Raw genomic sequence first — 23,630 nt, 5'->3', positions numbered from 1 at the left:
TCTCAATATTTTTTAAGAAAAAATATATAGTCTTGAATTTTTTTAGTCAAACTATATTTTTACCAGTCGTTCAGACTGTCTTCTAAGTCATTTAGCTGATCAGGTCATATTGATTCAACTTCTATTTTTGTTACTTCTGTTTTAAAATTTAAAAAACATAATTTCAAGTTAGTTTATCTTTAAATTTGAATTGAAACTATGTTTATTGAATTAATATTTTGAATTATACACACATAAATAGTAGAATCTCGAAATGGCATGTTGAAATGCTTTGAAAGCAAATCATGTCATTCCAATTGGAAAAACAAAACGTCAACCGGAATGGAATTGAAAACCTTGGGTTAAACTGTCTGCTGTGGTATGAATGGAACCACTGATATTGTTTGAACTGAGATCTAATGCTTTCAAATTTGCCAAGTTCCATATTTTCAAAGGGATGGATCTGTTGATTTGGTTATAAGAGAGATATAGAAATGCCAAGTTTCTTAAATTGTCTAATGAAAAAGGAATCGAACCAGTGATGTAGAGAAAGTCCATACAAATTCTTCGAATTCCCAATTTCTGAAGGGATCGAACCTGTAATCTTGAAAGACTGGTGTAGTTGTGGTGTAGAGAAAGTCCAAAACCGGTGTTTATTGTCTAGCTTACACTGTTAAGCAATTCACAGCACCAAAAATTAAGAACTGACGAAATGCAATGCCAACTGTCATGGTGAAGCAGCGTCAAATAAAATGGAACTTGAACAATGTGAGTTGATGGGTGAAAATGAGAGCATGAAATTTCACCACCATCGGTTTCTTGTACTTCTCAGTTTGTTTTTATTGGTCTCAACAATCTGTCACTCGAAAGAACAGGCATTCCATTTTTTATCACGAACAGTGGCATTTGAAAACTAAGAAGGCCAGGCAGTCAATCCATCCTTTCATGGAAAGAGACCGTGTAGAAAATAATTGCTCGCGTCTTGGAGACCATGTTTGCGTCTAATGCTTGCCTGCGAAATTTATGAATGAATTAAGTGCATGGCTTTTCATGGACTCATTCCACGTCTTGTAGGGCCTTTGTAGAGTAGATAATCCGGTTGCTTCCAAGAGCATGCAATGGGCAAACTTTCCTTGAAGTAGTTTGAGTCAAGATTGTCAGTATTGGGAGAGCAACCAGACATGGTTTAATGTCCTGGAAAAATATCAGCCACATTAGCATGTCTATGGTAATAAGAAGAAGGCCCATTTCTGTTTCTATAAGAAAACACAATTAATGTCAGTGTCGGTATGGGGTCCATTAACCCGATTATTTTGGAAGGACCGTCTCTCTTGGAATATTGATGATGCTCTTTTTAGTGACTTTCTTTGCATATGACCACTGCAATTTGATAGATGGGGCAGTAAAAACTCCAGCACAAGCACCGTAGCCCTCTAGTAATGTCAGAAAATACTTTTGTTTAAATTTCCAAAATCTATTGCATTTGATGAGCACCATGCCCATATATAAACTTCTTCGGGGAAAATAAAATAAAGAAGCAGGAATGATGTGGGGCAGTAAACTCAAGTGAAGAAAACAATACGAGCACCGTACCTATATCTAGCATTCCAAAATATAGAAGGATTGATCTTTTTTTTTCCCCGGAAAAAGCCGAATCAATTTGATAGGTGGAAAGTATTGGTTGTTGATGTGGATTCCGTTCTGATTGGCTTTAGACCAAAATCATCAGATCCAAAGAAATCTCTCTCGTTCTCAGAAGAGTCCTGCTAGATGACACAACCAAATAATTGAGGGCAATGTGAAGAGATATTTCAGATTTTTATTATTTAATCGATCACTGCAACACCCATCATAGCAGCAACACCAATCCATAAAATAATTTTAATCAAAATAATTTGTATCTTTAGCATTGTTTAAGCTCTTTAATAACACATGGCATCTCTCACAAAGTTCAACTCGCTGTATCGACAACGGATAAGCATCTGGATATCTCATTGGATGATAAAACCTGAAAACTGCACACAGGTATATTTCCCACCTTGAGGAACTCTGGAGGTGGGGAAATCTCAGTGAATCAGTGATGCTTCCAGCCCGATCACAGACTATGCCAGTCCACTTGCAACGATGTGAGGTGAGGTTGCTGTAGTCACTCCACCATCCACTCTCAAGCAAAGCCTTTCCTTCTGATGCTAGCAAGGCTGAGTCATCAAGAGCAGCCACAAGACCAGCACTAGATACAAAAATACAGGACAAGAAAAATGAGATGCTTAAAATTGCATGAAGTTTTGGCTCATAATCAATGGACGCCATGTTTGTGTCTAATGCTTCCCTCCAATGATAATGCGAAGTTTATGAATGAAGTGCATGGCATTCCCATGGACTCGTTCCAAGTCAAAGTTCCTCTGGTCTTTCACGTGTACTATTCTTACTGTCTTTTTGAAACCAAAGATGATGCATGGGCATATGCGTTCACTGCAGGACTTTTCATTCTATCAATTCCAATGCCTAAGACATATGCTAGTTTTTTTTTCTTTTTCCACAAAGGAGAAATAGGTTCACCAATCACCAATAGTATGATCATTTAGAAATTAAGAAGGTCAGTCAGTTAATCTATTCTCCCTGATTTTGTTAGTAATTCCACAATCTGTACATATTTACTTTCCTATTGTAACGATAACTTACAACTTACAATGTAGTAATTGATTCCTAATAGGAAGGAAAGCCTAGAATCCTACCTGTGTAAGGAATCCTGCATGTATAAGGAATCCTGCTTCTATAAATACATGTAAAGATAGAGAGATCAATAATATCGTTCAAGCAAATTCCATTCTCTTTGTCTCTTAAGTTTTACATGGTATCAGAGCTTGACAGAAAAAATTCCCAATCCACTATCACATCCTAAACTCTTCCATGGATGTTTCAAAGGCAAATCTCTCGAGCCCTTTCCTCACTCATCATTCTGATCATCCAGGAATGATCTTAATTCCAAAACCTTTGAATGGAGACAATTATTCTACTTGGAAAAGGGCCATGACTCTGGCTTTGAATTCCAAAAACAAACTTGGTTTTGTCGATGGTTCAATCAAAATCCCCTCAAAAGAAATTGATCAAGAAGAGTACGCAGCCTGGTCTAGGTGCAATGACATGGTTCACTCCTAGATCGTTAATACTCTTAGTCCAGAAATTTCAGATAGTGTAATCTATTACTCTACTGCTCATGAGGTTTGGGAAGACCTTCATGAACGATTCTCCCAAAGAAATGCACCCCGTATCTTTGAAATCCAACGAGATATTGCCTATCTTCGACAAGAGCAACTCTCTGTTTCTGCATATTACACAAAATTGAAAGGCCTATGGGATGAACTGGCGTCCTATAATGACACCACACATGGACAACAACAAGACCAACAAAAATTGATGCAGTTTTTAATGGGATTAAATGATTCTTACAGTGTTGTTCGCGGGCAGATCCTCCTCATGAATCCCCTTCCTTCAGTTCGCCAAGCATATTCCTCCATCTCTCAAGAAGAAAAACAGCATCTTCTAAGCTCGACACACACAGTAAGTGATTCTGGAACAAGCGCTGCCATGGCAGTTCGAAACAGCAACCATAGACCCACTGGAAATTTCAATAGAGGGTCGGCAAGATCCGACCGATTTGACCACTCATATGGAGTGCCAGATCCCCGATCAAAAGCAAATTTCACTGGGGGCAGCCGATTTCATCAAGACAGGCATCGTTCTGGTTCAGGCAGAGGACGCCCTTATTGCTCACATTGTGGAGAGGCAGGTCATTGGGTACAAACTTGCTATGAACTTCATGGGTATCCACCGAGTCACCCAAAGGCGAAATATGGGTCGGGTGCAAGACACACCAACTATCACAATAAATCTGCGGCGAATCATGTGTCCAAAGAAAATGCACAACCAGTTATTGAGATTTCAGAGGCCCAATTAAAACAACTTCTCTCACTTCTTGACACAAAAAATATAGAGTCCAAATCTCAACCACATACAGCAGCTAAACCAGGTTTATCTAAAGTCGCTTCCCGTAGTTGGATCATTGATAGTGGGGCGACATATCATATCTCTTCTTCGCCTCAATTATCTCTTAGCACAAATAATCGATGTTCATTACCTCCTATACTCCTGCCTAGTGGAGACAAGGCTAATATTGTTGCAAAAGGATCAATGCCTCTGAATTCAGTCTATTATTTACACAATGTGCTATGTGTTCCTACATGCAAAATAGATTTGATATCAGTCGGTCGCTTGACAAGAGACCTGAATTGCTCAATAATTTTCTTTCCTTATTGGTGTATTTTGCAGGATCTGGCTACGAGGAGGATGATTGGTTTGGGTAAACAGCATAACGGACTGTACTATTTGGTGGCTCTAGCAACAAAGAACAACTTCACCAACCATTCCTCAGCCACGAACCATCCCACCTGCAATCTCACCGTATTACCCACTGATCTTTGGCATAATCTTTTAGGCCATACATCTCCTCTTCGTTTAAATTTCCTTGCCAAGAATTTTTTAAATTTTTTTATTCAATCCAATAAACCTTGCCCGATATGTCCTTTAGCCAAACAAAGTCATTTGCCTTTCAGTCCTAGTGTAATTTCTTCTCTTAAACCGTTTGAGCTCATTCATTGTGATATTTGGGGTCGTTATCGACACCCTTCACTTTCTGGTGCTTATTACTTTCTCACTATCGTTGATGATTTTACACGTTTCACATGGATTTTCTTAATGCAACACAAAAGTGAAGCACAATCACTCTTAAGACGTTTCTTTAGTTATGTTCTCACTCAATTTAACACCCGAATTAAAACTTTTCGAAGTGATAATGGTAGTGAATTTCTCTCACTTCGATCTTTCTTTCACGATAATGGTGTTGTTTTCCAACATTCTTGTGTTTACACGCCTCAACAAAATGGGGTTGTGGAACGCAAACATCGTCATATTTTACAGGTAGCTCGCGCCTTAAGATTCCAAGCCCACCTACCTACCCAATTTTGGGGTGAATGCGCACTTACTGCAACACACATCATTAATCGTCTTCCCTCTCCTGTTCTCTCTTTCCACACCCCTTTTGAACTTCTTTACTCCAAACCACCATCATTCTCTCATCTCCGTGTCTTTGGGTGTTTAGCATATGCCACTAATGTTCATCCGTCTCACAAATTTGAGCATCGTTCTATCCCTTCTATCTTTATCGGCTATCCCACTGGTCAAACAGCTTTTAAATTATTTGATTTATCAAACAACAAAATTTTTACCAGTCAAGATGTACGGTTTCATGAACACATTTTTCCTTATGCTTCTGTAAACCCCAACCACACTATTCCTCCCCTACCTCATGAACCTGACCCAAATCCTCTTCCTCTCCACAACACCTACCTACCCTCTACTTTCACACAATTGAGAAATAATTAGGAGGCTTAACCTAATAGTTAGCCAACCCTTTCTATATATATGAGTAGGGCAATATACAATAGTAAAGGTGGAGATTACCACATAAGAATATGATTACAATATTTCCTATATAGTTACATTCTATAATACGCCCCCTCAAGCTGAGGGTGGAGGATCAACCCGAAGCTTGAATCTAAAAGTAGTAAACGAAGAAGCAGGAAGTGGCTTAGTGAAGACATCGGCAAGTTGATCCCGAGAGGAAATAAAACGAATCTGAATCTCCTTTTTCGCAACTCTATCTCGGACAAAATGATAATCAATCTCAATATGTTTTGTGCGAGCATGAAATACAGGGTTTGCGGACAAATACGTGGCACCAAGGTTGTCACACCAGATAATAGGGGCAGAAGCAGTCAGAATCTGAAGATCTGTTAACAAGTACTGAAGCCAGATAACTTCAGCCGTGCCATCGGCTAAGGCTTTGTACTCAGCTTCCGTCGAAGAACGAGCAACAGTGCGTTGCTTACTCGATTTCCACGAAATCGGCGTCTGACCAAAGAACACAAGGTAACCAACTGTAGACTTTCTATCCTCAATACTACCAGCCCAATCTGCATCTGTAAAACCATGTAAAGCAAAGGAAGAGCTGCGAGTAATATGTAAACCATGTGATGCCGTACCACGAAGATAACGCAAGATGCGTTTCACGGCGGCCCAATGAGATTCTGTAGGAGCATGCATAAACTGACAGACCCGGTTAACAGCAAAGCAAATATCCGGGCGTGTGAAAGTGAGATATTGGAGAGCACCAACAAGTTGCCGAAAACGAGTAGCATCAGAAAACAATGGATCCGGCATAATGGTGGCTTTGGATGCCGAAATAGGAGTATCAACTGGTTTACAGGATAACATACCAGCTCGTGTGAGGATGTCAAGTGTATACTTATGTTGGCAAAGCATAAGTCCCAGACCAGTACACTGTACTTCAATACCCAAAAAATAATGAACATCACCCAAATCCCGAAGTTTAAATTCTGAGCTCAGTAGCTGAATGAGGCGTTGTAGCAGAACAACATTATTACCCGTAAGCAGAATATCATCAACATAAACTAAAAGATAACAAATATCGCTACCAACCGAGAAGATAAACAATGAGGTATCCACTTTAGAAGCATGAAAACCAATGGATAATAGGAAGTCATTTAGACGAGTGTACCAAGCCCGCGGAGCCTGTTTTAACCCATATAGAGATTTATGCAATCGACATACATGACCTGGGAGAGCAGAATCAACAAAACCTGGAGGTTGTTTCATGTAAACCTCTTCATCAAGGACTCCATTTAGAAATGCATTATGAATGTCAAGCTGATGAATTTTCCAACCACTCGAAACTGCAATGGAGAACACTAAGCGTACCGTTGCCTGTTTGATAACAGGACTAAAAGTTTCTGAGTAATCAATACCTTCTTGCCGAGTGAAGCCCCTAGCAACCAGGCGTGCCTTATACCTCTCAATGCTACCATCAGATCGGCGTTTAATTTTGTAGACCCATCGGCTACCAATAACATTCATGGACGGATGAAACGGCACTAAAGTCCATGTTCGGTTTGCGTGTAAGGCCTGAATTTCCTCACGCATAGCATTATGCCACGCCTCATATCTGTTAGCATCAGGAAAAATAAGAGGCTCATGTGAGGGAGGAGAAGCTACCCGACTGAAGGAGGCAGCAGATGTGGCAGACGTGGTGGTGGTCAGCGCTGTCTTGGGCTGTCTCGGACGAAGAACCATGGGGTGTTTAGGAGCAGCCGAACATGGAGTAGCAGGACCTGTACCTGGAATGTGCTGAAGAGGATAAGAGGAGAGATCAACACAAAATTGCAGACCAGGAGGTGAAGCCGGGAAGGTGCTGGGTTGTGCCGCTACTGAATCCTGCAATTCAGAACCTGTTCCTGCACAATAATCATTGGAAAGACAAGCACGTGGTGACAGTATGGCTGTGTGGGGTGGTGAGGCAGGGTCAGCTGAATCAATGGGCAATGGGGCAAGTTGGGGAGGTGCGGCAAGGGGCAAAGGTGAGTTGTGTGTTCTGCCGATTTGGGAAGGAATAGGCTGAAAACAGGAAGGGGGATGCAAGGATGGAAGATAGGTATGTGGAGTGGGGGGAACCGGGGGTGGTGTTACCTGTTCAGACTTTTTAAAAGGAAAGACACATTCATGAAAACGGACATGACGGGAGACATAGACACGACCAGACTCTAAATCAAGACACCGATAACCAAGATGAGACGAGCTATAGCCTAAAAACACACAAGGAGAAGACCGAAAATCTAATTTATGAGCATAATATGGACGTAAAAATGGAAAACAAAGACACCCAAATGTACGTAGGAAGTTATAATCAGGAGTGCGATGAAACAGACACGCAAAAGGAGATTTATTTTGAAGAACATGAGTAGGCATGCGATTAATAAGATATACCGATGATTCCATAGCATAGTTCCAAAAACGCAATGGGGCATTACACTGGCCTAAAAGGGTTAGGCCAGTTTCGACAATATGTCTATGACGACGTTCAACTGTGCCATTTTGTTCATGAGTATGAGGACAAATTAATCGATGATGAATACCAATGGTTTGAAAAAATTTATTTAATTTTCGATATTCACCACCCCAATCAGTTTGAATAGATTTAATTTTAAGAGAAAACTGACGCTCAACAAGTGTCTGAAAACGTTGAAACGTGGAAAATACATCAGATTTCGCAACAAGCGGATAGTACCAGATATATTTAGTGTGCGCATCAACAAAGATAACAAAATAACGAAAACCATCAGAAGAAAACATTGGAGCAGGACCCCAAACATCACTAAAAATTAATTCAAGTGGGGCAGAAGTTTTGTGACCCGTCGGTCGTAATGACAAACGAGATGACTTGCCTAAAGGACACGCTTGACATTGAGTAAAATATTGTCTAGACGTACAAATAATTTTATTATTGGAAACTAACAAATTTAGAATGCGAGGAGTTGGATGACCTAAACGACGATGCCACAGGTCGGCAGTCGCGGACATGCAAGGAGACCAAAAAGCTTGAGGAACTGACGTAGCTGAAGACTCAGAGAGAACATAAAGGCCATCATGACTCCGACCGGAAAGAAGAACTTCCTTGGTGACGAGATCCTTCACATAAAACACAGAATCGTGAAATTCAAAATAAACATGATTATCACGACAGAATTTCTGAACAGATAACAACGGTTTGGTAATGTGAGGCACACGAAGAACATTAGTTAACGTAAACAAGCGTTTTGGGGAATATAAAGTAGTATGTCCAACATGGGATATGTCAAGGGCCTTACCATCACCAACATGCAAGAAATCATTACCAAGATAAGGAGCAGAATCAGTTAGAGTTGCAAGGTCAGGCGTCACATGTTGATTCGCGCCGGTGTCGGGAAACCAAGTCGTTGCAGCAGAATCATTCGCAACAGCAAGGTGAGCAGAGGGCTGCTGTGTGTTGCTGCGAAACTGAGAGCATTGAAGAGCTGAATGGCCATGATTGGAACATACTTGGCAGCGTACCTGTCCAGACCACTGCCCCTGATTCGGCCTGGAATCTGCAGCAGAGGTGCGCCTGTTCTGCCACTGATTCTGCCTCCAGTCTGCAGCAGAGTGGCCTCTGTTTTGGGCCTGAAATCGGTTGTTGTTGTGACGCCAATTACCCCTATAGCGTCCCCTGTTTCGGCTGTGATTGGTCATGGCAAGATGAGCAGAAATCTGAGGTGTTGGCAGCAATGGTGGCTGCTGCGGCAGAGAAGAAGAAGACAGCAGAGGCGAAGAGGATGAACCGACAGCCATGGAGTGAAAAGAATTCTTGTGCAGAAACTCATGGGTAAGGAGATGGCTATGAAGATCAGCATACGATAACGGTTCGGCCTTGGTTATGAGGCTAGTTACCAAGTCTTTGAACTCACCGCGAAGACCACGAAACACATAGAGATTGAAATCTTCAAGAGACATTGGGCGACCAGCAGCAGCCAATTCGTCAAATAACGATTTTGCTTGCTGCATATACATACTAACGGATGCATCACCTTGCCGAAGGTCTTGAAAGGAGCCATGTAGTTGCATGATCCGGGAATTAGATGGAGAGGCAAGTGCCTTCTCAAGTGTGCGCCAAACACAATGTGAAGTAGAACAATCTACTACAAGATGCAACACATCCACAGAGAGAGAGGAGAGTAGAGCACTCAAAATAAGTTGATCTTGTTGCTTCCAACGAAGAAAAGAAGGGCTGATGGTAGAGGAAGAACTAGCCGAAGCATCAATCATATGAGATGGAGGACACGGTAAGGAGCCGTCAACAAAGTGAAAAACACCTTGACCAAGGAGATATGGCTTCATCTGCATTCTCCAATAGAGATAGTTTGTGTTTGTAAGTTTCAACGACACAATTTGGTGGGTGTTGGATAGAGGAACCATTGTTGAAGTATGTGTTCCCATAAGAGGCAAAGGAACGGCAGAATTATGAGAAGAAGAATCAGACACATGAGGAAGTTGTTCTCGACCAGCAGCAGGAGGATGACTGGCCGGTGATGTTGCAGCACCGGTGGAAGGAGGAGAATCCATGGGAAAGAGAAGAAGTTAGGGCCGGCTGCAAAGTTGCAAAGGGAGGAAAGAGTTTTGACGGCCGAAGGCTTTGATACCAAATTGAGAAATAATTAGGAGGCTTAACCTAATAGTTAGCCAACCCTTTCTATATATATGAGTAGGGCAATATACAATAGTAAAGGTGGAGATTACCACATAAGAATATGATTACAATATTTCCTATATAGTTACATTCTATAATACACACCAACCACATCCACATCATCACCTACCCAAATCTCTCCTCCTTCATCTCTATCTCCCAATCCACCACCTCTTCTCCATACATACACCCACCGACCCAAACCTTATGTTCCCTCTACCTCACATTCTGACCCTCCTGACCGCTGCGACACCATCGTCTCTGACAGTATGCCTTACCAGCCCACATCACCAACCTCTCATCCTCCCAATCCCACTCCACCATTATCAAACACTACACATCCCACCCCTTTGCCCTCACCCGACCCCCCTTTTCTTCGCCGCTCTAGCCGCCATATTGTTCCCCCAGTCAAACTCCATGATTATTTCTGCTCCACTGTTTACTCCGACCAATCGCTCTCCTTGCTACCAGGTCTAAACAGAGGTACACGTTATCCACTGGTCAATTACATTCTTATCACAGATATACACCTGCTCATATTTCCTTTGTTGCTCAACTTAGTAAGGTCCTAGAGCCTACTTCTTACTCCGAAGCCTCTGCTCATCCACAATGGCAGGATGCTATGCGTTCTGAATTAAAAGTTCTCCATCACAATGGCACATGGTCTCTCACTACCTTTCCACCGGGCAAAACTCTGATCGGTTGCCGCTGGGTTTACAAGCTTAAACATCACTCTGATGGCTCCATTGACAGATATAAAGCCCGCTTAGTTGCCAAGGGCTTCACCCAACTTGAAGGTGTTGACTACCAGGAGACCTTTTCTCCCACTGCCAAAATTGTCTCCGTCCGCTGCTTATTTGCATTAGCTGCTGCTTGGGGTTGGTCTCTCCACCAACTGGACGTCAATAATGCCTTCCTTCATGGTGATTTATTTGAGGAAATTTATATGTCTCCGCCGTCCGGGCTCCTGTGACAGGGGGAGGAAAATCCGGTATGTCGCCTCCATAAGTCTTTGTACGGGTTAAAGCAAGCATCTCGTCAATGGTTTGCAAAATTCTCAGAAGCAATTCGCTCTACTGGCTATGAACAATCCCAAGCTGACCATTCCTTGTTCACCAAACAGCAAGGCAAGTCCTTCACAGCCCTTCTAATACACATTGATGACATTCTGATTACTGGAAATGATCCCATTAGCATTACTACCACTAAAACCTTCCTGCATAATCTTTTTCACCTCAAAGATCTTGGCACTATTAAATACTTTCTTGGAATTGAGGTTTCAGCTTCTACAAATGGGATCTTTATTTCCCAACATAAATATGCTTTAGATATAATTGAGGATGCGGGGTTGTTGGGTGCCGCTCCTATTGATACTCCTATGGAACAGGGTTTGAAATTATCAGATAAAGGTGATTTAATCAAAGAGTCGGGTCGGTTTAGAAGATTAGCAGGTAGATTAATCTACTTAACTGTATCAAGGCCAGATATAACGTATGTTGTCCATGTCCTAAGTAGATTTATGCATCAACCTCGTAAGCTTCATATGGAAGCAGCTCTACGGGTTGTGCGATATCTAAAGGATGCACCTGGTAAAGGCTTGTTTTTCTCTTCAAACACTGATTTTAGATTGAGAGCCTATTGTGACTCAGACTGGGCAGGTTTCCCACTCACCAGGAGATCTACTACAGGGTATTGTGTATTCCTTGGTCCTTCATTGATATCTTGGAAATCAAAAAGACAAAACACAGTTTCATTATCTTCTGCAGAGGCCGAGTATCGCGCAATGACAGGAGCATGTTGTGAATTGACATGGCTTCAATACCTATTGAAGGATTTAGGACTTTTGCATCACAAACCGGCTCTATTATATTGTGACAACAAGGTTGCCTTGCATATTGCAGCAAATCCAGTCTTTCACGAGCGAACGAGACATATTGAAATGGATTGTCATTACGTTAGAGACAAGATTCAAGATGGTTCCATCACTACAAGGCATGTACATTCTGAACATCAATTGGCCGACATCTTGACCAAGCCCTTGGGGAAAGAAATGTTTCTTTCGATGATTCACAAGTTGGGAGTGCAAGATATCCACTCTCCAACTTGAGGGGGGGTGTTAGTAATTCCACAATCTGTACATATTTACTTTCCTATTGTAACGATAACTTACAACTTACAATGTAGTAATTGATTCCTAATAGGAAGGAAAGCCTAGAATCCTACATGTGTAAGGAATCCTGCTTGTATAAGGAATCCTGCTTCTATAAATACATGTAAAGATACAGAGATCAATAATATCGTTCAAGCAGATTCAATTCTCAATAAAGATACAGGACAAGAAAAATGAGATGCTTAAAATTGCAAGAAGTCTTGGCTCATAATCAATGGACGCCATGTTGTGTCTAATGCTTCCCTTCAATGATAATGCTAAGTTTATTAATGAAGTGCATGGCATTCCCATGGACTCGTTCCAAGTCAAGATCGTCTGGTCTTTCACGCGTTGTGATTAAGAAAAAGGCTTACAAATCACCAATAGTGGATTTTGGGAATTAAGAAGGCCAATCAGTTAATTATATTCTCCCTGATTTTCATGGAAAGAGACCGAGTAGAAAAATAATGCTAATACATAGTAGTATTCTGATCATCGTACGTGCCATTAATTTTTGGATTTGATTCGTAGTCAATCCGTATTGCCCATGTCTTGTAGATTTAAGTTGAAATAGTGAAAACATTATCAAACATGCATGCTCTTCGAGGCTCTTGTTCAGTTCAACATGAGATCAAAGTTGATATTTTCAGCAAGGAACCATGATCTCCTACAGTTATGTGCATGCGAGACAAAAAAAAATTGAGACACGAATTTCATTGAAGGTCAAGATTTTGGATTCGAAAGCAAGCAAGAAAATGCAATCATAAGGTGTTTGAGAGTGTTTTGGAATTAAGATCATTCCTGGATGATCAGAATGATGAGTGAGGAAAGGGCTCGAGAGATTTGCCTTTGAAACATCCATGGAAGAGTTTAGGATGTGATAGTGGATTGGGAATTTTTTCTGTCAAGCTCTGATACCATGTAAAACTTAAGAGACAAAGAGAATGGAATTTGCTTGAACGATATTATTGATCTCTCTATCTTTACATGTATTTATAGAAGCAGGATTCCTTATACATGCAGGATTCCTTACACAGGTAGGATTCTAGGCTTTCCTTCCTATTAGGAATCAATTACTACATTGTAAGTTGTAAGTTATCGTTACAATAGGAAAGTAAATATGTACAGATTGTGGAATTACTAACAAAATCAGGGAGAATAGATTAACTGACTGACCTTCTTAATTTCTAAATGATCATACTATTGGTGATTGGTGAACCTATTTCTCCTTTGTGGAAAAAGAAAAAAAAACTAGCATATGTCTTAGGCATTGGAATTGATAGAATGAAAAGTCCTGCAGTGAACGCATATGCCCATGCATCATCTTTGGTTTCAAAAAGACAGTAAGAATAGTACACGTGAAAGACCAGAGGAACTTTGACTTGGAACGAGTCCATGGGAATGCCATGCACTTCATTCATAAACTTCGCATTATCATTGGAGGGAAGCATTAGACACAAACATGGCGTCCATTGATTATGAGCCAAAACTTCATGCAATTTTAAGCATCTCATTTTTCTTGTCCTGTATTTTTGTATCTAGTGCTGGTCTTGTGGCTGCTCTTGATGACTCAGCCTTGCTAGCATCAGAAGGAAAGGCTTTGCTTGAGAGTGGATGGTGGAGTGACTACAGCAACCTCACCTCACATCGTTGCAAGTGGACTGGCATAGTCTGTGATCGGGCTGGAAGCATCACTGATTCACTGAGATTTCCCCACCTCCAGAGTTCCTCAAGGTGGGAAATATACCTGTGTGCAGTTTTCAGGTTTTATCATCCAATGAGATATCCAGATGCTTATCCGTTGTCGATACAGCGAGTTGAACTTTGTGAGAGATGCCATGTGTTATTAAAGAGCTTAAACAATGCTAAAGATACAAATTATTTTGATTAAAATTATTTTATGGATTGGTGTTGCTGCTATGATGGGTGTTGCAGTGATCGATTAAATAATAAAAATCTGAAATATCTCTTCACATTGCCCTCAATTATTTGGTTGTGTCATCTAGCAGGACTCTTCTGAGAACGAGAGAGATTTCTTTGGATCTGATGATTTTGGTCTAAAGCCAATCAGAACGGAATCCACATCAACAACCAATACTTTCCACCTATCAAATTGATTCGGCTTTTTCCGGGGAAAAAAAAAGATCAATCCTTCTATATTTTGGAATGCTAGATATAGGTACGGTGCTCGTATTGTTTTCTTCACTTGAGTTTACTGCCCCACATCATTCCTGCTTCTTTATTTTATTTTCCCCGAAGAAGTTTATATATGGGCATGGTGCTCATCAAATGCAATAGATTTTGGAAATTTAAACAAAAGTATTTTCTGACATTACTAGAGGGCTACGGTGCTTGTGCTGGAGTTTTTACTGCCCCATCTATCAAATTGCAGTGGTCATATGCAAAGAAAGTCACTAAAAAGAGCATCATCAATATTCCAAGAGAGACGGTCCTTCCAAAATAATCGGGTTAATGGACCCCATACCGACACTGACATTAATTGTGTTTTCTTATAGAAACAGAAATGGGCCTTCTTCTTATTACCATAGACATGCTAATGTGGCTGATATTTTTCCAGGACATTAAACCATGTCTGGTTGCTCTCCCAATACTGACAATCTTGACTCAAACTACTTCAAGGAAAGTTTGCCCATTGCATGCTCTTGGAAGCAACCGGATTATCTACTCTACAAAGGCCCTACAAGACGTGGAATGAGTCCATGAAAAGCCATGCACTTAATTCATTCATAAATTTCGCAGGCAAGCATTAGACGCAAACATGGTCTCCAAGACGCGAGCAATTATTTTCTACACGGTCTCTTTCCATGAAAGGATGGATTGACTGCCTGGCCTTCTTAGTTTTCAAATGCCACTGTTCGTGATAAAAAATGGAATGCCTGTTCTTTCGAGTGACAGATTGTTGAGACCAATAAAAACAAACTGAGAAGTACAAGAAACCGATGGTGGTGAAATTTCATGCTCTCATTTTCACCCATCAACTCACATTGTTCAAGTTCCATTTTATTTGACGCTGCTTCACCATGACAGTTGGCATTGCATTTCGTCAGTTCTTAATTTTTGGTGCTGTGAATTGCTTAACAGTGTAAGCTAGACAATAAACACCGGTTTTGGACTTTCTCTACACCACAACTACACCAGTCTTTCAAGATTACAGGTTCGATCCCTTCAGAAATTGGGAATTCGAAGAATTTGTATGGACTTTCTCTACATCACTGGTTCGATTCCTTTTTCATTAGACAATTTAAGAAACTTGGCATTTCTATATCTCTCTTATAACCAAATCAACAGATCCATCCCTTTGAAAATATGGAACTTGGCAAATTTGAAAGCATTAGATCTCAGTTCAAACAATATCAGTGGTTCCATTCATACCACAGCAGACAGTTTAACCCAAGGTTTTCAATTCCATTCCGGTTGACGTTTTGTTTTTCCAATTGGAATGACATGATTTGCTTTCAAAGCATTTCAACATGCCATTTCGAGATTCTACTATTTATGTGTGTATAATTCAAAATATTAATTCAATAAACATAGTTTCAATTCAAATTTAAAGATAAACTAACTTGAAATTATGTTTTTTAAATTTTAAAACAGAAGTAACAAAAATAGAAGTTGAATCAATATGACCTGATCAGCTAAATGACTTAGAAGACAGTCTGAACGACTGGTAAAAATATAGTTTGACTAAAAAAATTCAAGACTATATATTTTTTCTTAAAAAATATTGAGACGAGAACATATTGAATCGACTCAGGTTAACCTTTTAAATTCATGACCTAGATAATGAGACTATGATAACCCCAAATAAAACAAACCAAAATAAGATATGAATCTCAATTACAAGTAAACCCATTATTGAATGGTGAAATTAGTAAACATTCAATCTAAAAAAAAACAATAAAATAACCTTTTTGAACAAAATTATGAATTTAAACAAAATTATAAAAATATCATCTGCAGTCTTGTAAGATCTTTTTAAACTCTCAATGCTCTAAAAATTTAACTTAAGATGAAATAATATGCAAAGAGACTCCTCATAAAATTTTAATTCGATCCATTAATCGGATTAAAAAATGTAATTGGTATCGTAAAACTAGAGAGTTTTTTTTTAAAAGTAAAAAAAAAACTATTTGACCGGAATGGAATCAGAATGTTCCAGCCAAAACAAAAGCGGAACATTCCGGCTAGGATTTCTAGAACAGGCCGAGATTCTGATTGAAACCTTGGTATAACCATTTTGAGATATCTAAAGCCTTATTCCAATTAAATAAACGGATCCATCCCTTTGGAAATATGGAACTTGGCAAATTTGGAAGCCATAGATCCCGATTCAAATAATATCAGTGGTTCCATTCATTCCAGAGTAGGCAGTTTAACCAATTTGAGATATCTTGAACTTTCTTCCAATCAAATCAACGGATCCATCCTTTATGAAATAGGGAACATGGAAAATTTGAAAACATTAGATCTTAGTTCAAATAATGTCCATGGTTCGGTTCCTACTATTATGTGCAATTTGAAAGCTTTATGTCCATGGCTTTTTCATGGACTCATTCCACGTCTTGTAGGGCCTTTGTTTCATAAATAGAGTAGATAATCCGGTTGCTTCCAAGAGCATGCAATGGGCAAACTTTCATTGAAGTAGTTTGAGTCAAGATTGTCACTATTCAGGCCCCGCGCGCGCGCACACCCGACTGATCTTGCACGTCAATATAGACTAATAATCAGCTTGTCCTAGCCTACAAGTTGAGTCCAACCTAACCAATCTACTGTTATTGTAAAAAAGAAGAAGAAGAAGCAATCCAATTCCCAATTCAATATATACAGAATCTATAAAAATTAAAAATATTACATTGCAGCTACGATTATCTCTGGAAAAAAGTTTAAGAACAAAAAGTATACTTACATTATTTACAAATTAAAATTTAAAGGCTTTTGAAAATACAATTAAAATCGTGTTTTTAAAAAAATTAATTTTTTTATTAAATTATTTTTTTAATAAAAAATTTGAATGCAGTGGAAATGTAAAAATTAATTTTTTTATGTTATTGAATTGTTTTGATGTGGTGATGTGAAAAATAATTTTTTTTAAATATATTATTTTGATATATTTTTAAATAAAAAAATATTTTAAAAAATAATTATTAAACACTCTCAAACACCTTATGATTGCATTTTCTTGCTTGCTTTCGAATCCAAAATCTTGACCTTCAATGAAATTCGTGTCTCAATTTTTTTTTGTCTCGCATGCACATAACTGTAGGAGATCATGGTTCCTTGCTGAAAATATCAACTTTGATCTCATGTTGAACTGAACAAGAGCCTCGAAGAGCATGCATGTTTGATAATGTTTTCACTATTTCAACTTAAATCTACAAGATTGACTAAGAATCAAATCCAAAAATTAATGACACGTACGTTGATCAGAATACTACTATGTATTAGCATTATTTTTCTACTCGGTCTCTTTCCATGAAAATCAGGGAGAATAGAATCAACTGATTGGCCTTCTTAATTCCCAAAATCCACTATTGGTGATTTGTAAGCCTTTTTCTTAATCACAACGCGAGAAAGGTACACGTGAAAGACCAGACGATCTTGACTTGGAACGAGTCCATGGGAATGCCATGCACTTCATTAATAAATTTAGCATTATCATTGAAGGGAAGCATTAGACACAAACATGGCGTCCATTGATTATGAGCCAAAACTTCTTGCAATTCTAAGCATCTCATTTTTCTTGTCCTGTATTTTTGTATCAAGTACTGGTCTTGTGGCTGCACTTGATGACTCAGCCTTGCTAGCATCAGAAGGCAAGGCTTTGCTTGAGAGTGGATGGTGGAGTGACTACAGCAACCTCACCTCACATCGTTGCAACTGGACTGGCATAGTCTGTGATCGGGCTGGAAGCATCATTCAGATTTCCCCACCTCCAGAGTTCCTCAAGGTGGGAAATAAGTTTGGAAAGATGAACTTTTCTTGCTTCTCAAACCTTGTCCGTCTCCACCTGGCCAACCATGAGCTCACTGGCAGCATCCCGCCTCTAATTTCTATCCTCCCACAACTCAGATACCTCAACCTGTCCTCAAATAATCTAGCAGGTGAGTTACCGTCTTCACTTGGAAATCTCAGCCGATTAGTTGAGCTTGATTTTTCTTCCAATTATTTCATCAATTCCATCCCTCCAGAACTAGGCAATCTTAAAAATCTTGTTACTTTGAGCTTGTCTCATAACAGCTTCAGCGGCCCAATCCACTCGGCACTTTGTCACTTGGAAAATCTAAGGCATTTATTTATGGATCATAATAGTCTCGAAGGTGCCCTCCCAAGAGAAATAGGGAACATGAAAAATCTAGAGAGTTTGGACGTGAGTTATAATACACTTAATGGTCCAATCCCTCGAACAATAGGTAGTTTAGCCAAGTTGAGGTCTTTGATCTTTCATGATAACGAAATCAATGGATCCATTCCTTTGGAAATAGGAAATTTGACGAAGCTTGAAGATTTAGATCTTTGCTCTAATTTCCTAGTTGGTTCCATTCCTTCAACGTTGGGTCTTTTATCCAATTTGATTTTTCTACATCTTTCTGACAACCAAATCATCGGTTTGATTTCTTTTTCATTACGCAATTTAACAAGCTTGACAACGCTAGACCTCTCTCAAAACCAAATCAACGGATCCATCCTTTTAGAAATACAAAACTTGACAAATTTGAAAGAATTAATTTTGGATTCAAACAATATCAGTGGTTCGATTCCTAGAACTTTGAGCCTTTTATCCAATTTGATTCTTCTAGATCTTTCCTACAACCAAATCACCAATTCAATTCCTTTTTCATTACACAATTTAACAAGCTTGACAACGCTAGACCTCTCTCACAACCAAATCAACGGATCCATCCTTTTAGAAATACAAAACTTGACAAATTTGAAAGAATTAATTTTGGATTCAAACAATATCAGTGGTTCGATTCCTAGAACTTTGGGCTTTTTATCCAATTTGATTCTTCTAGATCTTTCCTACAACCAAATCACCAATTCGATTCCTTTTTCGTTACGCAATTTGACAAGCTTGACAACGCTAGATCTCTCTCACAACCAAATCAACGGAATCATCCCTTTGAAAATACAGAACTTGATAAATTTGGAAGAATTACATTTGAGTTCAAACAGTATCAGTGGTTTGATTCCTTCAACTTTGGACCTTTTATCCAATTTGATTCTTCTAGATCTTTCCTACAACCAAATCACCAATTCGATTCCTTTTTCGTTACGCAATTTAACAAGCTTGACAACGCTAGATCTCTCTCACAACCAAATCAACAGAATCATCCCTTTAAAAATACAGAACTTGAAAAATTTGGAAGAATTACATTTGAGTTCAAACAGTATCAGTGATTTGATTCCTTCAACTTTGGGCCTTTTATCCAATTTGATTCTTCTAGATCTTTCCTACAACCAAATCACCGGTTTGATTCCTTCAACTTTGAACCTTTTATCCAATTTGATTCTGCTAGATCTTTCCTACAACCAAATCACCGGTTTGATTCCTTTTCGGTTAGGCAATAGCTTGACAAAGCTAGTCCTCTCTCACAATCAAATCAACGGATCCATCCCTTCATCTTTGAAGTATTGTAAGAATTTGGCCTACCTAGATTTGAGCTTCAATAATTTAAGTGAAGAGATACCCTCCGAACTATATGATTTGTACTCTTTACAATATGTGAATTTTAGTTACAATAATCTCTCAGGCCCTGTTCCCTTGCCTTTGCCACCGCCCTTTAATTTTGATTTCACATGTGTTCATGGGCAAATTAACAATGATTTTGCAACTTTTGAAGCTACTGCATTTGAGGGCAACAAAGATTTACACCCTAATTTCTCATATTGTTCTTCTTTTTACGACCCACCTTCAAAAACCTACTTGTTACCTTCAAAAGACAACAGAATAATTCATTCCATCAAGATATTTCTTCCTATCACCACCATTTCACTTTGTCTCTTGTGTCTCGGATGTTATCTGTCTCGATGCAAGGCTACCCAACCTGAGCCAACATCATCAAAGAATGGAGACTTGTTTTCCATATGGAATTATGATGGGAGGATAGCATACGAAGACATCATTGCAGCGACGGAGAACTTTGACCTCAGATATTGTATCGGAACCGGTGGTTATGGGAGCGTCTACCGAGCACAACTTCCAAGTGGGAAATTAGTTGCCTTGAAGAAACTTCATCGTCGAGAGGCAGAGGAGCCGGCTTTTGACAAGAGTTTCAAAAATGAGGTGGAAGTGCTCACACAAATACGTCACAGGAGCATTGTAAAGCTTTATGGATTCTGTTTGCACCAGCGCTGCATGTTTCTTGTTTACGAGTACATGGAAAAGGGAAGCTTGTTTTGTGCCTTGAGAAATGATGTTGGAGCTGTGGAATTGAAGTGGATGAAAAGAGCACACATCATCAAAGACATTGCTCACGCATTATCTTACTTGCATCATGAGTGCAACCCACCAATTGTTCATCGAGACATATCAAGCAGCAATGTTCTGTTGAATTCAGAATCCAAGTCTTTTGTTGCTGATTTTGGTGTGGCTAGACTTCTCGATCCGGATTCGTCCAACCATACTGTACTTGCTGGTACCTATGGATACATTGCCCCAGGTAAAAATATTTCTTCTTAACATGCATATTTACCATTCATGCACTGCAAAACTAAAGCAAACTCTCTTTTAAATATATATATTAATTTCGTTTTGTATATGGACAGAGTTGGCTTATACTATGGTGGTGACAGAGAAATGTGATGTGTACAGCTTCGGAGTTGTGGCGCTTGAAACTTTGATGGGAAAGCATCCGGGAGATATCCTATCATCATCTGCTCAGGCTATTACACTGAAAGAAGTGTTAGATCCTCGTTTGCCACCTCCAACAAATGAGATTGTCATACAGAATATATGTACCATTGCAAGTCTGATATTTTCTTGCTTACATTCAACTCCAAAATATCGACCTTCAATGAAATTCGTGTCTCAAGAATTTCTATCTCCCAAGAGATTATTGGGAGGTCTCGAGATTTCTTTGTTGGAGCTGCGAAATCTTGGCTTGCACACAAATGTAGGTGAGATCACAGTTCCTCGCTGAAAAAGTCAACTTCGAGCTCACATGGAACTTCAACGAGAGCCTCCAAGAGCATGCGTTTATAGAATTTCTTAATTTTGGATGAACTTTTTTTCTTTTGTTTTGTTTTAGCACACTACATGTCTTTGTAATATTTTAGTGTGACATTGTATGTAATTTTAATAATGCACACTTTTCTTGTGCATGATAGCTAGTATCAATATATATGAGCATCATATTAAGTCTACCTCTCTGTCTAGCAGGTTAAATTGAAATCATCACTCATCTTATAATTAGGCAAATCCCCACTTGAAATATGCAGAAGATATTTGTTAACTCCATTAATTTGTCCCTGCAAGCTCTTGTATAATAGATGCCTGAAAGCAGTGTTTGGATCTACTCTCCACAGTCTGTTCTGACTCCTGTCATTATCTGAGCAACATGTTTTACTCTCTCTCTTTCTCTCTCTTTTTTCCTGAATGACGCACCTAAATATTTATCATTTGGCACAGATGGAATTTTCAATCATCTTCCGCTTCAAGATTTATGTCTCATGTTTAGAACCAAGCTTTGACTTCATAGGATGGTGACTTGAGATGTCCTCCCTCCACCATATCTATCTAGCAGTAATACACAACATTGTACGTAGCTGTACAGGATGCCTAGCTATAGATTATTTTCAGTCTCAGAGACATTTACGTACTAACTGAGAAAATATATCATAGTACGTATCCGATTATGAGCACATGATTTCTTCGTATCAGCATCTGATTTATAAAAGGTTGAAACCAATTTTTAAAGTTGAAATTCTTTACCTTGTTATCACATTGATCATCCCATTAGTTTCCCCTTCACGATATCTTTAAATAAGAAAAAGCTTGGGGTATGTGCAACTGTCCCCTTCACGATATCTTTAAATAAGAAAAAGCTCTTAGACAATCCAGGAGAAAAAATTATTTGGAGCATCATATTTTTCCTTGGACGTTCATAGATTGTATATGCTAAATGTTTTACAGTCTAATTATAACAAATGATTACATGACAGTTCATATTCACCTGCATGAAAGCTCTATATATATACCCAATATCTTGGTGGCAATTGACAAGTCGCCGTTGCAATTCTGCAATTATATTAGAATGCAAGGATAATATATTTATTTAGGATTTTATTCATTATCCCATGGCTGTGTATATTCAATAATTTTCTTTAATGATTACAGCCCTGCATCAGTTTCTTTCTTGTTCGAGGCTTGTCGGGCCTTCAATTGAACCTAAACAAAAACAAACTATTCTAACATGTATACGAAACAAAGCCCAAGCAGCAGTTGGCTTAAGCCTTTTTATACGAGCAAGACAAATCAGAACGAGATTTCAAATTCTTGCAAGAATTACGAGAACCCACAAACGTGGCAACTCAAGGGCCTCATCATCCAAAACCAAAAGGCAAGTACTCCCCTAAAAGACAAGATTGTAGGGTTGTCCAGGTCTCCTTCTGCAATTACTTGTCAAGTCCTCCAACTATTGCCTAATTCTTAATCAAGTCCTCAATCCAAATGATCTTTCAATTGGATATCCATCACACATTATCCAATTCACCCGTCACCATAAAAAAAACAACAAAATTGAAATAAGTACTTTGTTTAAGATGGATGGTTCTATGGTTCTGATTTACAAATCTTGAGATCAAACTTAGAATGCCATGAAAGTCTTTGGTTTAGAATAAATAAATCATCTCTTTTTAGATTAAAAGTTACTTCTAACACGATAATAATAAATAGTTAAGTCTAAGTTTTATGATTTTAAAGAAAAACATTTAAAATCAAAAGTCAGTTTAAAAAAAATTACGAGTAATTCATTCTAAATATTTACAGTAAACGGAGCCAGAATTTCAATAGCCTTTAATTATTAAAATTTACATCCTCACTTAAAATCCAAACAAATTTAGAAATGCGAGAAAGGTGTTCAGATTAGGCTGAAAAAAGAAAAAAGAAACCAACGATTTTTCAATTTTCCCGCTTATTGCTTAATCAAGCAGAGATGGTGGTTGCTTAGATTTTCTCCTTCAATTATAGTTTACCCTTCAGTTTCAACCATAAACAGGCAAGACTCCCACGAATCCAGGCTGTTTTCGGACACCAATTAAGTGGGACCCAAGGTTCAGCTTCTAAACTCCGACGACACAGAACTGACC

At 38.9% G+C, this 23,630-nt stretch overlaps 2 protein-coding genes across 2 annotated transcripts in view; both read left to right on the top strand.

Annotated features, from left to right (window-relative positions):
• LOC133692774 (uncharacterized) overlaps positions 1-14,434 on the top strand; it is a 40,496-nt gene extending 26,062 nt beyond the window's left edge. The window contains exon 13 of the mRNA XM_062113916.1: positions 14,312-14,434. Coding sequence (XP_061969900.1) covers positions 14,312-14,419 — 108 coding nt within the window. The 3' untranslated portion in view covers positions 14,420-14,434. The remainder of the gene's footprint in view (positions 1-14,311) is intronic.
• Positions 14,435-17,976: 3,542 nt separating this feature from the next.
• Positions 17,977-21,686, top strand: LOC133692004 (MDIS1-interacting receptor like kinase 2-like). The gene is made up of 2 exons (XM_062112645.1): positions 17,977-20,983; positions 21,090-21,686. Exons 1-2 carry the CDS (start codon positions 18,007-18,009, stop codon positions 21,461-21,463), a joined length of 3,351 nt encoding a protein of 1,116 aa, XP_061968629.1. The 5' UTR covers positions 17,977-18,006; the 3' UTR covers positions 21,464-21,686.
• The last annotated feature ends 1,944 nt before the right edge of the window (positions 21,687-23,630 follow it).

This window comes from Populus nigra, chromosome 4 (genome assembly GCF_951802175.1).
Source record: "Populus nigra chromosome 4, ddPopNigr1.1, whole genome shotgun sequence".
Classification (NCBI taxonomy): Eukaryota; Viridiplantae; Streptophyta; class Magnoliopsida; order Malpighiales; family Salicaceae; genus Populus; species Populus nigra.
The sequence above is the reverse complement of the archived record's forward strand: the minus strand, read 5'-3'. Positions and strand labels throughout refer to the sequence as shown.

What these genes read in the sequence shown, in the direction of transcription:
- LOC133692004 (XM_062112645.1), top strand. Translation starts at nt 18,007, where the DNA reads ATGGCGTCCATTGATTATGAGCCAAAACTTCTTGCAATTCTAAGCATC. An exon ending in CTATGGATACATTGCCCCAG is followed by an intron (nt 20,984 to 21,089) that starts GTAAAAATATTT and finishes GTATATGGACAG; the next exon opens with AGTTGGCTTATACTATGGTG.